Raw genomic sequence first — 13,971 nt, forward strand, 5'->3', positions numbered from 1 at the left:
TTCGCGGGCATGGCCGACTTTGACTCAGATCTCGTGTCTCAACCTTGCGTGAGGTCTCATTACCTTTGGAAAATTTAGCTATCCCTAGCTCGTCTTACGATTTACGCGCCACCGCATTGTTTCCCACTTTGTGACATTTTCATCCCTGCTTGGCTCCTTGGCTCGGGCCGAGGGTTGTATCCGAAGTTATTCGAATGATGGCTTCACTTGCCCGACCTGTAAGTAAGTACGACTTCGTATTAATGGTCGATATCCCTGAGCATCAGGCTAATGCTCAGCTAGTCAATACTCGGGTTTCTCTCAGAATTTTATCCTTCCCGCCGTCGTCACAATGACCTCTAGCTTCGGTCTTCGTGTCCCAAGACCACTGCTCTGGGTGCAATTTCTGCTGCCGCTTCTCCTCAGCCCGAATTTGACACTGGCACAAACCAGCAGTCAGCAGGCTTACGCCCTACCCGGAGCTATTGCAATAGGGTGTACCAACATCTATGTATTCAGCACAACGACAGAACTTGTCCTGACAGATAAGGCTTTGACGCCGGCTACTTGCCAGGAGGCATGTTACGTGGAGGCGACCCCGAGCCGCTTGTACGCTATTCTGGTCGCCGATGATTGCTACTGCGATACCCAAAATTCGCTAAATGGCTTCCCGACAGATGAATCGAACTGCTATATTGATTGCTCGGGAGGTCCAGCGGGAGCGTTCTGCGGTGGATATCCGGAAGACCCAACAGTCGTCATAGCCAACGTGTACTACCGCGGCGACTATCCTATTATTTCAACAACTTCATCCACAGACACGACCTCTTCTACATCCTCGTCAACTCTTGAGGTCAGCACAGATGACGCATCGTCCACTGTCACAGTATCAAGTTCAATTGACGAGCCGAGTTCAACGTCCGAGACGGCAACCAACACTGAATTGAGCCCCGATACAACTTCTAGCTCTGACACAGTAACCAGCACGGAACTGAGCCCCGATACAACATCTAGCTCTAACACAGTAACCAGCACGGCATTCAGCTCTGATACGACATCTAGCTCCAGCACACCGTCAAGCTCCAGCACACCGTCAAGCTCAACGGATGAGTCCTCTACTTTGGAGGCCAGCTCTAGCTCGAGTACCGACTTGACCGAAAGTTCGAGTGCTGCTGCGAGCTCTGATACCTCAAGCTCCGACCTCATATCCAGCACATCTGTAACTCCGAGCAGCAGCAATACAGCTGATGAACTTTCGTCCACATCAAGCCCTGTAGAGACTGGTGTTTCCAGTACGAGCATCACTGTATCGTCAACAGACGATGTCACCAGTTCCAGCAGTGCTGTAACTGAGAGTGCCACCAGCTCTTCTGATGGCGATATTGAGAGCAGCAGCGATATCATTTCAGCGTCACCAACTAGCGTGTCGTCGACTGATACATCCACAACGCCTGTGCCGGAGTCAGAGACAACAAGCAGCTCCACTACCAACAGTGAAGCTAGCAGCACACAGTCTAGCAACGATGATATCTTATCATCGTCCTCAGATCCTCTGTTTTCAACCTCCACTGCCATTGCCGGTAGCTCTACTGAGCCCCTGATTTCAACAACACAGTCTGATGACACCGATTCCGCAACACCCACAACATCCACTGGGGCTGCAACAACTTTCAGCCCTTCCTCTAGTACGACTCCGGAAGCATCATTTGATCCAGATTCTTCTAGCACCAGCAGCGGTGCACCGGATTTCACACCTACTCCCGCGCCCTCGACCACAGCTAGCACTCAGGATCCCAGCCCTTCTCTCTCTCAACAATTCCCAACCCTTGACCCAAGCAGCACTCGAAGCACATTCTCTCCGCCGTTCCCCTTTACAAACTCGTCGATCGGGTTGCCATCAACCACACAAGAGGAACCAAGTCAAACACCAGAAACGTTGGATCTGGACATCGAGGTCACGCCAAGCCCCGAAACCTCGCAAATTGACGCAGGCTCGCCCAGCATCCAAACCCCGCCAGCCGTTTCCGACAGTCAAATCACACCAGGGGTTTCAAACACCCAAGCCACACCTATTGCGTCAAATAGCCCATCCACTCTAGTCGTGCCAGATAGCCAAATCACACCAGCCATGTCGAGCACCCAGACTACAGCAGGTGTCCCAGGCATTCAGAGCACGCCTGGCTCGTCAAGCATTGGTAGTATCTCGGCCTCAGGAAACACAGGCACCGCGTCTGCGTCAAGTTCACCGGAAAGCGATGCCCTCGGGGCCTCCTTCATTAGTCCTACAACCCCGAGCTCAATTCCTTCCATATCTTCAGGCGCATCATCACCCTCCGCTCCAAACAGCGGCCCGGCAACCAGTTCGTCCACATCGTCCGAGCCTGCCTCAAGCTCGCTGAGCACTGATGAGCTTGGGGCGTCATTCATCAGTTCGACAGGCCCCGACCAAACCCTTTCAATCTCTGCAGGCGCATCATCTGTCCAAAACAGTGGCCCTGCAGAAAGCTCGTCGACATCGTTGACGCCTGCCTCGAGTTTACTTGCTAGCGACGCGCTCGGGGCGTCATTCATAAGTCCGGCAGCCCCGAGCTCGACTCCTTCCATATCCACAGGCACACTATCGCCCTCTGTCCAAAACAGTGGCTCAGTATCAGGTTCGTCGACGTCGTTGGCACCTACCTCAGTCCCTTCAACCTTGAGTACAGTGCCAATCTTGCCCTCAACATCTAGCGTTGAATCTGCATCTTTGAATGACAACTTGGCAACGGCAACATCAACCACATCATCAGCAGCGAACACGACACTTCCTACTGCGGACGGCGGCGACGGCATCGGTGATGATATCGAAGACCCGGAACTTGATATCTACCTCAATTATCCGTTCTATTTCACAATCATCCCCTTAGAAGCGCCTGCTGCGACTGAACTGCCTCGAAAAGGCTAGTTGAAGGGCAAAGCTTGTTCTTAGTATGCCTATGTAATTACGAATCGAATCAAATGACCCGTTCTTCAAACGTCCCTTTCGATCCGCCATGATGACCAGTACCCATTGAACGCCTGAAAACACCCATTGTCGTCCCTTTGTCCAAGGTAAGCATGAAGAACGTGCCTGGCAATCATTGAGGGTGCTTTGTAGTGGACTCAGCAAGCTTGTCGCGCAGGTTCTGGTTCTCCACCTGCAACTTGTTGATGGCCTCCATGAAAGCAGCGCACTGCAACTTCATTTTATCCAGTTCATTGCGCAGAACATCCTGCTGTTCCTCTGAGGCAGCCAGCTGCGCATGGTGCATCTCTTGCAGTTCTTGGGTTGCCTTTCGCAGGGAGGCGTCTGCGACCGCTGCGGTCTCCACATCATTGATAGCGTCCTCACCCTGCCTCATATTAGAGACTACAACATAAAAAGTGCCAGAAGACTCACCTGATGGAGGAAGGCAACCACCATAGGATCAGGAACATCGTTCCAAGATTTGAAGCCTGCGTAATAGGCATCTCGGTCCTCCTTCTCCTTTTGCGCCTTTGCCGCCTTGAGGTCCACAGTCGGCACGGCAAACTCGAGGCCAGGGAAGACATATGGCGTATCTCCCTTCACGATGGTGTAGATCTGTCAGGCATGATGTCAGCTCAAGTGGAAAAAAAGACCAAGCTCATACTCACATCAGCAATCACAACTCCAGGCTCCTTGATGTCGGCCATGTTGAAGGTGCTAGTGTGCATGAGAAAGAAAGATGAAGGTTGGTATGATGGTTGTTGTGAACCTGGGTTTGTTGTTGTTATTGGATTGAGGAAGGTTTGCTGATCAGCTTGGTTTGGAGGAAACGTGCAGTTGAGAGGACGAAAAGCGCGCCTTTTAAGCTTTCAAGGTTGTTTTTCAGCAGGTCCAGGTGAGGAAGGAACTGTTCAACAAAGATTGGGCTCCTTTATTTCCTGTTGTTAGTCATTTGTTTTCAACACATACAATTGCTTTGTTTTTTTCTTTGGCTCTCTGTAAGTCGATGTTTTTAGAACAATCCTGGCAGGAATAATCAACTTGAGTATCGGTTAGTGCCTTCCCTATCGTGAGATTTACACAATTGCGATCTGGCTGGGTTGGATACCTTATGTTGGTTTCTTCGATAGATGGCCCTTCATGGCCATCTCGCGAGCTGCTCCTGCCCTCTCAGGAGTTCCGTTCCTTCCTCTGCCTACTTATTCAGAAAATTCTGATCTCTTACCGAACAGTAGATTACGTCATATCCACCTCGGCTCAACCGTATTTTACTTTTCTCCTCAGATTTATTTCTCAGGTACACCCGACTTTCTTGGCTAGGCTTCTGCCTCACTCACCACTACCCGCCAACGCATCGCCACGTCGCCCGACTCTTTATTTCTCATCCTTTTTCTTCATAAAAGGCTTCTTCCTACCTTCGAACGCTCGATAATGTCATTTATTTCACATTTCAGCGTTCAAGTGTCGAGGTTTGTAAGAGCTGCTCCTTCTAATTCCAGTTGTCTCCTCTTTCCCAAACCCTGTCTCCATCAACTCCTGTGGTTCACCTGCCACAACAATCCAGTGTGCGCTTCTTATTTCTGGACGGTCACTTCATTTCATTTTCCCCTGATTTTGTTTGATCTTGTGGGTTGTGCGTCTCTGGGTCGCTACTCAGGATCTTGCCCTGGCCTACAAGTAGCCTCCCTCTCACTCTCGACAAACCCCTTCCCCTCCCACCGACCTACCCAAACACCAGTCCCACAACTCCTTGCCAATATCCTCTCTTCGCCTTTGTTCTTGCTGTCACCTCTTTCCCATCTTCTTCAATTGCCATCTTCTGCCTGGAGCCTTTCAATTTTCACACCTACCATCCGCCTCCCTAGCCATTTTCGATCCTATTGCCGCCATCGCCTGAGCTTGTTCGACGTCCTTCATCTTTTCGCCGCTCACGAACTTTTAGTCGCGGGTTTTATTTTGATGTCGACCTTTCTGGATTGCGTTGGTAAGTCCCAGTTTAACCTCACTCTCACGATTTATCATTGACACAAGCTCCTTCAGGTCCCTCCCCCGTTCCGACGCGATTGTCGCTGCCGACATCGCCTTTTCAGGCGAAACTACCTACCATGACGGGTTCGAATTCCGGCGGTAAGCACCACAATCATTTCATTGTGTCCCAGCACTCGTCCTTCCGTGTTTCCCCACCTGCCCATCTTGCCCGCTGGACCCTAAGGACCTTGAGATTGTCGAGAGCTCGGATATGGAAGTGCAGATTGACGCGAGCCGATTGCCATGGGTCATTTGGACAGACCGCCACCCGTTTTGGGAGGGGCAACCACTCTCTCGCTGCAGCCGAGGACTGCTTTTGGACATGAGCGGCATTTTGGTCTCAAACTCCTCTGGGCGTCTTTCCCTCCCACTGTCGGCGCGAAGCGATCAAATCGCATAACCCGAACAGTCACACACGAAGACGTTCAGGGGCGGTCCAGTGGGTTCATGCAATGACGTCGAGCCCTGCGAAGGCCGCGGGGGGAATCGGGTTCGCCGGGCATCCTTCACTCTCGTTTCCGGCTCTGCTCGTGTCCGATGCGTCGCGTGCGGGTAACCGATAACACTCGCGACGTCATCAGCAGCCTGTAGTTTAAAGCCAATTCTGCCGTGAGGCAGCCGCCCGGAGAAAGACTCGGCATTCTTCCTAGCAAGTCGGGTGTCGGGCAGTCCTACCTCGCCAGTAGGATGTTCCTGCGGTGCGCGACGGTCTGCAGCCTCTTTGTTGAGCCGCATGGCGAAGATGCAGGCTCTGAAATGGGAAACACAACAGGGGGTGACGAGTGTGGCTTACCAGTAGGGTCTTGACTCCTTTGCTGACTGGGTGAAGAAACAGGTTCATTTGTCGCCGTGAGGGTCGCTCTTGACACGGCTGGCCCTCGACTACTGTTTAAAGCATCGAGGCGCAGCATGAGAGACGCAAGAAGGGCTCATTGGTACACTACGAACGGGGGCACGGAAAGGTTGCTGTGGGTGGGTGGTTTGGGGAAAGCTCTGCAACACGAGGTCTCTACTGGCTACGGCATCATGGGTAATTATTCGGAATGTTGAGGACATCTCATCTTTGTCGAGATGGCCACAAAGACATACTGAAAGTGTGATTTCGTGGAAAATTATGTTGGATTACGATTCATGAAGACTCCTTGATTGAGGACATCGACCCTTCCATCTTCGCCCTCCACTAAACATGTGCTCTGACATTCCCAATTCGATGCCATCTCTGTGGAAATCTGCGTCGCCTCGTGTGCTGCACTAAATGCTAATTCCTTCCACAGACTGCCGCTTCCTCGGTCAACTCGTCCTGGGTGTAGGCTCAGGGCGAGATCTATGGTTCGGTGTTGAATTTGCAAGTGTGTCGGGAGAAAGACTGCATCGTTTTCGCGACTCGATGTACAAAAAGGTTGGTAGTTCGTCTTGAGTGTCTGGCTGCTGGATTGTGCCAGCTTTGACTGTTTGTGCCCGAAGGCCTCGCCATGAATTTGACAAGGTTTTGCTCAGATGCGTGGATATAGTATGTGTTGGTGCCATTGCTCTTCTGCTGATGTGGTTTGTGAGTGATATGGGCACGCTTGTGAGGTCGCAGTCGAAGGCTCAAACCTTGCCGATATATGGTATGTGAGCATGGTGGAGGAAACCTACATTGCAGGCAGCTACTCCCAAATCCTAAGAGAAGATGCATGCCATAGGTGTTCATAGCCTGAGCGTATTCTGGGAGCAAATTCATCAATGCCCCGGAACTCGCCATAAACGGCTAAGTTGCCCGCGGGTATCGCTTAGCAGCTTTGCTCAACATGGACAGTGATAGCGAGGAATCCCGCGCGCCTTTGCGCACTCAGCATGAACTGCAGTTGTACTGAGCACCGGCTTTACATTTTGTGCCCAGCGAGCCGTAGCTGATTTGGATTTGGCGAATCTTTGCGCTGGCCTCGCCATACTCACATGGCGGCTCTTAGCAGCTCATCTCCACCCCTGGAAGCCACAGGAGGTTTGGTCACAACATGGGAATCCTCCGAGAACCTTCACGATGTTGTAAAGTTTAATAGACATTGTGCGCCAGGCAGGCATGGTCGTTTCAACGGGTGTAGTTTCGACTAGTCTATTATGTATTTCACACACACTGTCTCTTTAACCCGAATTGACTTGCAGAGCCGATGTTGGCACTCGATCTTATGGGTCGCCTCTCTATCATGATGAAATATCTGGGGTAGATTGTGAGACCTTGGACATGCCTTTAGGAGTTGAATCTTCAGTACCAGCTCACGTCATTGCCTCGCTGACAAATTGCTGTCCATCTCCAACCTTTACTTGCCCTCCACGTTTCTCTCCAGTTTCCTCGTCCTGTCCTTCGCTGAAAGATAAGCCATCCATGACAGTCAACCCAATCTCGTGATACGTCGGTGGCGAGAAAAGCCTTCGGCCCTCGGAGAACCATGCCACTGTCATGGCAATACCAAAGACTCCCATTATCAAGCTCGTGTAGTTCATGGTCAGCGTTGTAACCGGGTGGACCTGGGGGATCTGCAGAGATTTCCGTTAGTCGAACCGCTTCAAATGATCGCAAAGGCCTACCAGGCTTACCAGGGCAACTATGACAACCAGAAGCGAGTACAAGGACGAAATGACGTAGATGGGCGTTGAAAGTCGGCCAAAATTCCAGCTCTTGCTTTCTGGCAGGGTTGAATTCTTCGTCAGCAGCATGATCAGCGCTGGGCATCCTGTTCCTCGTAAGCGTTGATTTCCACACGGTTAATGGTCACTCATACCGAAACTGATGATCATGCACACCGCTTGCGAACCAATAATTGCGTTGAAGGCGGCGTTCGAGAATAAGTAACTATGCCATAGCATCAGAATTTGACTTTTCATTAATGCTCACGACTTACATCAAACCAATCAGAGCGACCAGGGCTGAGGGCACGTTGATGGACCAAACCGGAAGCTGGGTTCGTGGCGACAATTCTGTAAGCCTTTCAATCAGTCGTTAGTATGTCTTTTAATCTTTTGTATCATCTGGCTGGCAAGATAACTCACTTGTGGTTCCAAAACAATCCTCCATCTCTGGCAAAAGCGTATCCTTGCCGGCTCATGGTCACGGCGCTTCCCAGGGCAGAAGCGCCCTGGTTGATGATAAGGATGATGCAAAACACAATCGCTGCAGCATCGCTTCCGGTACCGAGTCTGATAAGCTCGAGGATCGGAACACTGAGTTGCATGTTAGTTGGAGAAGCTGTTCTGACCGCATTGTGGGCTTACCCAGTGGGGCTTGCGATGATGGTAGGCAGGTCGCTGATGGAGAAGCCCAAGACAAGAATCCAAATAACTCCAACGAAGAATTGTGAGATGATGACAATCAGAAGAATCCTAGGGATGACCTTTTTGGGATTCTTGACTTCTTCGGCCAAGTGCGTGGGGCAGTCGAGACCCATCAACGTGGAGAAGCTGTTGAACAATCCCAGCAGGATAGCAAAGCCCGTGGAGGAATAGCTATCCATTGTCAGTTTCTAGAGCTTCCCAGTAGCATGTGTCACTCTTGTGCGTTGTGACTTACCCTGTGTCATTATTCGTCTGAACGAACACAGAATACGGTGTGGCTTTGGGTGCTTTGACGAGGAGGGCAATTGTGTATGCCACAAACACGAACACTGTAGCCCAGCCTTTGTCCTTTGTCAGCACACTTGACTTTGTTCCAAGTCATAATTACGGCCTTGTCAGAGCGACATACATCCTACCAGCTCGAGTGTGGGAATTCCCCTCAGCCCGAATAGGTTGATCAACCAACATCCGAACACCATTGCGAGATATACCAAGAACAGCTGCCATCTTGTAGTCACGTCGAACTCGGGCTGACATAAGTTGACCAGTGCCAGGGTCAATGTCGCGACGATGGCGCAGCAAGCAGCATGCGTCAAGACCCAGCCACAGTAGTTGAGCCATCCGAGAGGATAGGCACATTGACGGCGGTATTTTTCAGGGATCAAGAAGGTTGCATAGTGGTAGGCACCCCCTTTGATGATATTAGTGTCATTTTCTTGTCGGTCGGAAGTAAAGAAGAGATCTTTACCTGCGGTAGAGTACCGGGCCGCGCACTGGGCGAAGGTAAGGATGATGCATAGCACGCAGATACTGGAACCAATGCTAGTTTTCTATCAGTTTACTTCTGTAGAAACCTCGCAATTAACTTACAAGCCGTAAAGAATAGCTGGAATACCTCCCGCTGAAAGCCCAACGAAGAGTATGAAGGACATGCCTCCGAAGACGTTCAGAGTCAGCCATCCTCTGCTGATTCCACTCCATAACCCAAAGGTATGAGGAAGATGGTCGCTAGGGGTTTCAACTTGCGACATTTTGGCTGTTTAGAGTTGCTGCAAAGAGGTTTAACGGCTGCCTGTAATACTTCCTTTACAGGTTTCAATCACACATTTGATCATCAACAGGATTTCAAACGTCGGCGAGCATGTCTATTTGATGCTCTACAAAATTTACTCAAAAGCATCCTATCACCTCAATACTCAACTGTTGCTTCAAGACCTGTGTGGATCATTGCGGGATGCGACATGTGAAGCCAGTCGTGATAGACATTCAAGCTGGCAATCTTGTTCGTTGTATTCTGCGATAACTAGGGACGTTTTCTCGTTGGGATAGCACTAATTTTACTGGAAAGGGATTAGGGCATCACAGGCATGAACTCTGCGAAAGCTAGTCCCGATCAGGTTTCAGTTGACTATCAGCAGGATCCATGGATGCTGCATGCTTATCTCGTTAATGTTATCTGCGTTAGGGAAAACCATGTGTGGCCGTTCAGTGCTAAAAGGCTTTGCAGCCGTTCCGATTGGCTGCGCATTATGCCGATTCCTGGGGCAATGCCTCTCAACGGCCAATGTCATCTGGAACATTGAAGATTACGAAGTCCCCTTATTATGTGTTGGCCAGATAACCACACCCCGGATGAGTTTAAGCACCTACTTTGTGAAAAGATCGCGGGGTTGATAAGCATCCCTGTATCCGTTCTCAGCGGGTATCGGTAGCCCTAGCGTGCTATTATGGAGCTGACGCTGCGTCGAGTGTAGCCGCATTGGATATTGTCTTATCCGGCTCTGGGAAACGGCTTCTGTGCCGTTCTGGATGCCAACTTCAAACAACCATTCTGCATTCCTCTACACAAAGCTACAGAATCAAGCCGAGCCGCCGTAAGCCCAGATCCCACTCAATCGCCCCCTTACCAGCCATGAACACCAGAAGATCCAGAAGCGGTTCGCCTTACCTATCAGTCGCTCCTTATCCAACCCTACTAACCTTCAACAAAGGCTGCTGGACCTGCCGAAAGAGGCATCAAAAGTGCGATGAAGGGAAACCGGGGTGTTTCAACTGTCGTTTGAGAGGCGTAGAATGCGGTGGGTATGGGGTCAAATTAGGAGACTTCACCTCGCGCGGCGGGCCTCATGGACATATGCAGATGGTGTCAAAGATAGTGAGAGGAGCACCAAACGAATCCCGTCCAAGGCAAGGCCGCAGTCGCAAACAGCCCAACGAGTCGCAACAGGCGGCAAGTGGGCCAAAGCCGCAGAATGCCACTCAACCGCAGAAGAACATCCCGGCTATCGAGCCCAGTGTCAAAGCCCCTGCTGTGGTTTGTGCTTCCCCGCCATCAGCCAGCGTTGGCGACTCACCCAAAATTCTATCCAACGCTGATGGCCAAGAAACACTGCGCAAGGAGCAATCAGAAGAACAGAATCACTTGGGGCGGTCTTCGGATGACGACGCAAGCATAGACCCATCTTCTGCTACATCTTCCAACCAGTCTACCGATCACGCAGATACCCCAACAGGGGGCAAAGATAAGTGTGTGATGGACAGGTGGTGGGAAGTATATTCTGATGCAAATTTGGCCGGGATGTCAAGTCCCGAAGATATCGAGGCAGGTTCGGCACTCTGGACCACTTTCGACGAGTCAATGTTCTCAACCATGCCGTGGGACTGTTTCCAGACAGCCGCCCTGGCACAACCCACACAAAGAACAGGCACAGATGGCGATGGTATAGCAAATGAAGTCGGAAAGCGAGCACGCGATGGCAAAATCGTGGACAGAGATCAGAGGCCTGTGCGCTCGACAAGTCCACCACTGGCCATCTTTCGGTCAAGTCGGCCTTCGGAAGTCTACCTCCTGCAACACTGTAAGATGTCCTTCAATCGCCTACTCGGTTATTTCTTTGATTCCGAAGTTGGTGCTGACGACCTCAAAGTTCTCGACAATCTTGCGTCACGACTTCTTCCGGTAGTGGAGCCCTACCGCAATCCATACAAGACCGTGTACGGGGCATTGGCGAGAGGCTCTCGACCCCTCCGTAACGCCATCCTTTTCGCATCGACCCTTCATCTAACTAAACTTGGCGATCTTCCCCACGACACGATTAAGACCTATCGAGCAGATATGAGGGACTCTTTTCGCGAGGCGCTCCAGGCAGACGAAGAGATTTGGAGCCTAGGGGCTACAGTTCTCTTGTCGATTATCTTTGACGTAAGCTATTTTTTGGGTCTCAGTATCTCGGCCGCTCAACTGACAATATACCCCAGGTAACTGGCACTGGGATGGATTCATGGAGTTCCAAGTTGGTGGGATGCCGTCGACTACTGGAACAGGGTCTGTCAAGATCAAAAGGCCAGGTCAGCTCTGAGATGAAGTGTGTGCAAATACAGTACAACTGGATGTCGACGATGGGGCGGACACTCCTCCTAGGAACCCAGCAACTCCAAATGATGGATGATCTCGCGCCCCTTGAGATACTCCCAAGTAAGAAGGTGATGGCCTCTGCTCCATGGTCTCTTCTAATATGTCTTCTCTAGTCCAAGAACCTCGGTTCAACACTATCCCCGATCTCATGGTCCAGCAACACCACTGGTGGGCAAATATGCCAGACTACATTATGCATATTCTGCTGCGTGAAGTCGCCGATCTCTCCATCGCTGTCCATAACGTTAAGTCTCAGCCCGACAGCACTGAACAGCTTCTGCAAATGATGCCCGAGGTTGCGGATGTGGTGAGAAAGATCGAAGGTTGGCAGCCAGGTGTTGCCTCAGTGACTCCAGGGTACATGGATGATACTCAACATTTCAACAGCATCTGGAAGCAAGGCATGTTGTGTTATGTATATCACGAGATCTATGGTCTGAGCTCCAGTAGTTCCTGGATTCAAGCATGCGTGGAAGTATCTCTGGTGGCGTTTGAGAAGCTGTCCTGGCTTCAAGCATGTCTTTGGCCGGCTTTCATGATTGCCATTCATGCGCAGACAGAAACTGCGAGATCCACTTGTGAAAATGCGTTCAAGAAGATGCACTCTACGTTGGGGTTCACTGCACCACTTTCAATAGTGTTAGTGCTTCAAAGTCTCTGGGGAACTTTCGACAGCGATGGCTCCGGCACGGCCAAGTGGAGGACTGTCATGGAAAATCTGGGGATGGAATTGAATATTTTACTTTAGCAATCCAATGCTACTTTCATCGGCAGTTTCTGAATACCCGATCGCTTTCGCATTGCAGTTGGACAAGATAATTAGACCTTAAAGTACATTTGGATGAAGGTTCTTTAAGACCAGAACATGTGGGATAGTGAAAGTCTCAGAACCTTAAATTTGAATTACTCAATCTATTTCAGTTCCAGCCCGACATCCCGTATTACCTCAAGCCGCGACGGTAGTCGCCAGAGGCCTGCCCTCAAAGGTGCCATACTGAAATGGGTCTTCCTTACTGCCCAGAAGTTCAATGGGATCCTTCATATCGACATGGCCACAAAACGGCTCGCTGATTGAGTATCCCAGAAGAGCCTGAACCTGGGGCTCGTACGTCTTGATGACATCGTGCTGGATGCCAACATACTGGTTCTCATCCGCGCGGTACGATCCGCGGGTCATGTGACACGAGTAGATATTTCTTCTCTCGTTCTCGAGTTGATTGGCACCAGCACCGTGCCAGACACTGCCGATGATAAATACAGCATCACCCTTGTCCATCTCCGCGGTGGAGCAGAGCGAGCGATCGGCAGGACCCCTCTGATCAGCCTCGGGCCACTTGTGGGAACCAACGATGATCTGAGTCGCCCCGTTCTCGTAGATGCAGCGCTTCAAGATGGTTAGTGGCGTTCCCAGTGTCAGAGGGGACCTCGGGCACTTCACTTACGGTACCGGCAACCAAGAGACCTAGCAGACTGCTTTCGCCACTGCCCTCAATGTGGTCAAAGTGTTGGGCCATGTCGTCGCGGTGGAGGGGCTGAGCGGCAGATTTGCCGCGAGAGAAGGCCTCCGAAACTGCTAGAACAGGGTTCGAGACGCATTCGTATCTCTTGCCGTCACGGAATGGGCGCCTGTGTGGGTCAACATCAGCTTACACGCAAAGTATCGAAGGCGTGATGGGAAGACTTACGAAACCTCTCGTAGCAGTTCCTTTGCGGTGTCGCGGTAGGTGGGGTGATTGATGCATTTGTGGGAGAAGGTCCTGGACTTGCCCGCAAAATTGCTACGGAAGCAAACTCAGTAACTGGATCAAAAGTGGTCTGTTCAAAGATTTGATACTGCCATACCTGAGAGGAGGGTCCGAGGGGGGGAAGAGGTGACCCTCGTACTTGAGCGTCCTTAGCTTCTCGAACCAGGGAGCAGACTCTGCATCCATCTGATCAATATCCTCTGGGGTCACGAAACCCTTGATGATGATGCCGCCATCTCGCCGAATGACATTCGCAATCTCCTCAATCGGAGCAGTCGCTGGGAGGGAGGTGATCTCCGGGTTCTTGGCCTGGTGAGGAGGGTTGGGCATGTTGACAACGAGACTGATGTATATCTAAGGTAGCAATTGATACGTTGTATTGTGCGGCGGTTAGCGAGCTGATGATGTGGAGTTTTCACAGGTCATTTCGTACAGAATAAGCCTCATTATTTATCGTTCTCTCAATCGCATAGATTCAAGAACAACTGCCATCTTCGATTTGCACG

The 13,971-nt window shown here is 51.0% G+C and overlaps 5 protein-coding genes across 5 annotated transcripts; 1 reads left to right on the forward strand and 4 right to left on the reverse strand.

Annotated features, from left to right (window-relative positions):
• Positions 1–2,145: 2,145 nt before the first annotated feature.
• CGGC5_v006891 (uncharacterized protein) lies at positions 2,146–2,811 on the reverse strand (the record flags this gene model as incomplete). The annotated part of the gene is made up of 1 exon (XM_032019775.1): positions 2,146–2,811. One exon carries the CDS (start codon positions 2,809–2,811, stop codon positions 2,146–2,148), a length of 666 nt encoding a protein of 221 aa, XP_031882968.1.
• Positions 2,812–3,095: 284 nt separating this feature from the next.
• On the reverse strand, positions 3,096–3,672 carry CGGC5_v006892 (uncharacterized protein; the record flags this gene model as incomplete). The annotated part of the gene is made up of 3 exons (XM_032019776.1): positions 3,096–3,350; positions 3,398–3,580; positions 3,634–3,672. The coding sequence occupies 3 exons, from the start codon at positions 3,670–3,672 to the stop codon at positions 3,096–3,098; spliced, it is 477 nt and encodes a 158-aa protein (XP_031882966.1).
• Positions 3,673–7,249: 3,577 nt separating this feature from the next.
• Positions 7,250–9,336, reverse strand: CGGC5_v006893 (Choline transport protein; the record flags this gene model as incomplete). The annotated part of the gene is made up of 10 exons (XM_032019777.1): positions 7,250–7,510; positions 7,571–7,707; positions 7,756–7,826; positions 7,876–7,959; positions 8,024–8,194; positions 8,246–8,476; positions 8,541–8,646; positions 8,772–8,996; positions 9,054–9,127; positions 9,176–9,336. 10 exons carry the CDS (start codon positions 9,334–9,336, stop codon positions 7,250–7,252), a joined length of 1,521 nt encoding a protein of 506 aa, XP_031883092.1.
• Positions 9,337–10,217: 881 nt separating this feature from the next.
• AHR1-0 (Adhesion and hyphal regulator 1) lies at positions 10,218–12,468 on the forward strand (the record flags this gene model as incomplete). Its single annotated transcript, XM_032019778.2, has 5 exons — positions 10,218–10,242; positions 10,297–11,163; positions 11,233–11,507; positions 11,564–11,780; positions 11,834–12,468. The coding sequence occupies 5 exons, from the start codon at positions 10,218–10,220 to the stop codon at positions 12,466–12,468; spliced, it is 2,019 nt and encodes a 672-aa protein (XP_031882969.2).
• Positions 12,469–12,666: 198 nt separating this feature from the next.
• On the reverse strand, positions 12,667–13,795 carry swnH2 (Dioxygenase swnH2; the record flags this gene model as incomplete). Its single annotated transcript, XM_032019779.1, has 4 exons — positions 12,667–13,104; positions 13,163–13,346; positions 13,406–13,498; positions 13,563–13,795. 4 exons carry the CDS (start codon positions 13,793–13,795, stop codon positions 12,667–12,669), a joined length of 948 nt encoding a protein of 315 aa, XP_031882994.1.
• Positions 13,796–13,971: the final 176 nt, after the last annotated feature.

The sequence above is a fragment of the Colletotrichum fructicola genome (assembly GCF_000319635.2).
Source record: "Colletotrichum fructicola Nara gc5 chromosome Unknown KSG_Nara_v1_contig04, whole genome shotgun sequence".
NCBI classification, from domain to species: Eukaryota; Fungi; Ascomycota; class Sordariomycetes; order Glomerellales; family Glomerellaceae; genus Colletotrichum; species Colletotrichum fructicola.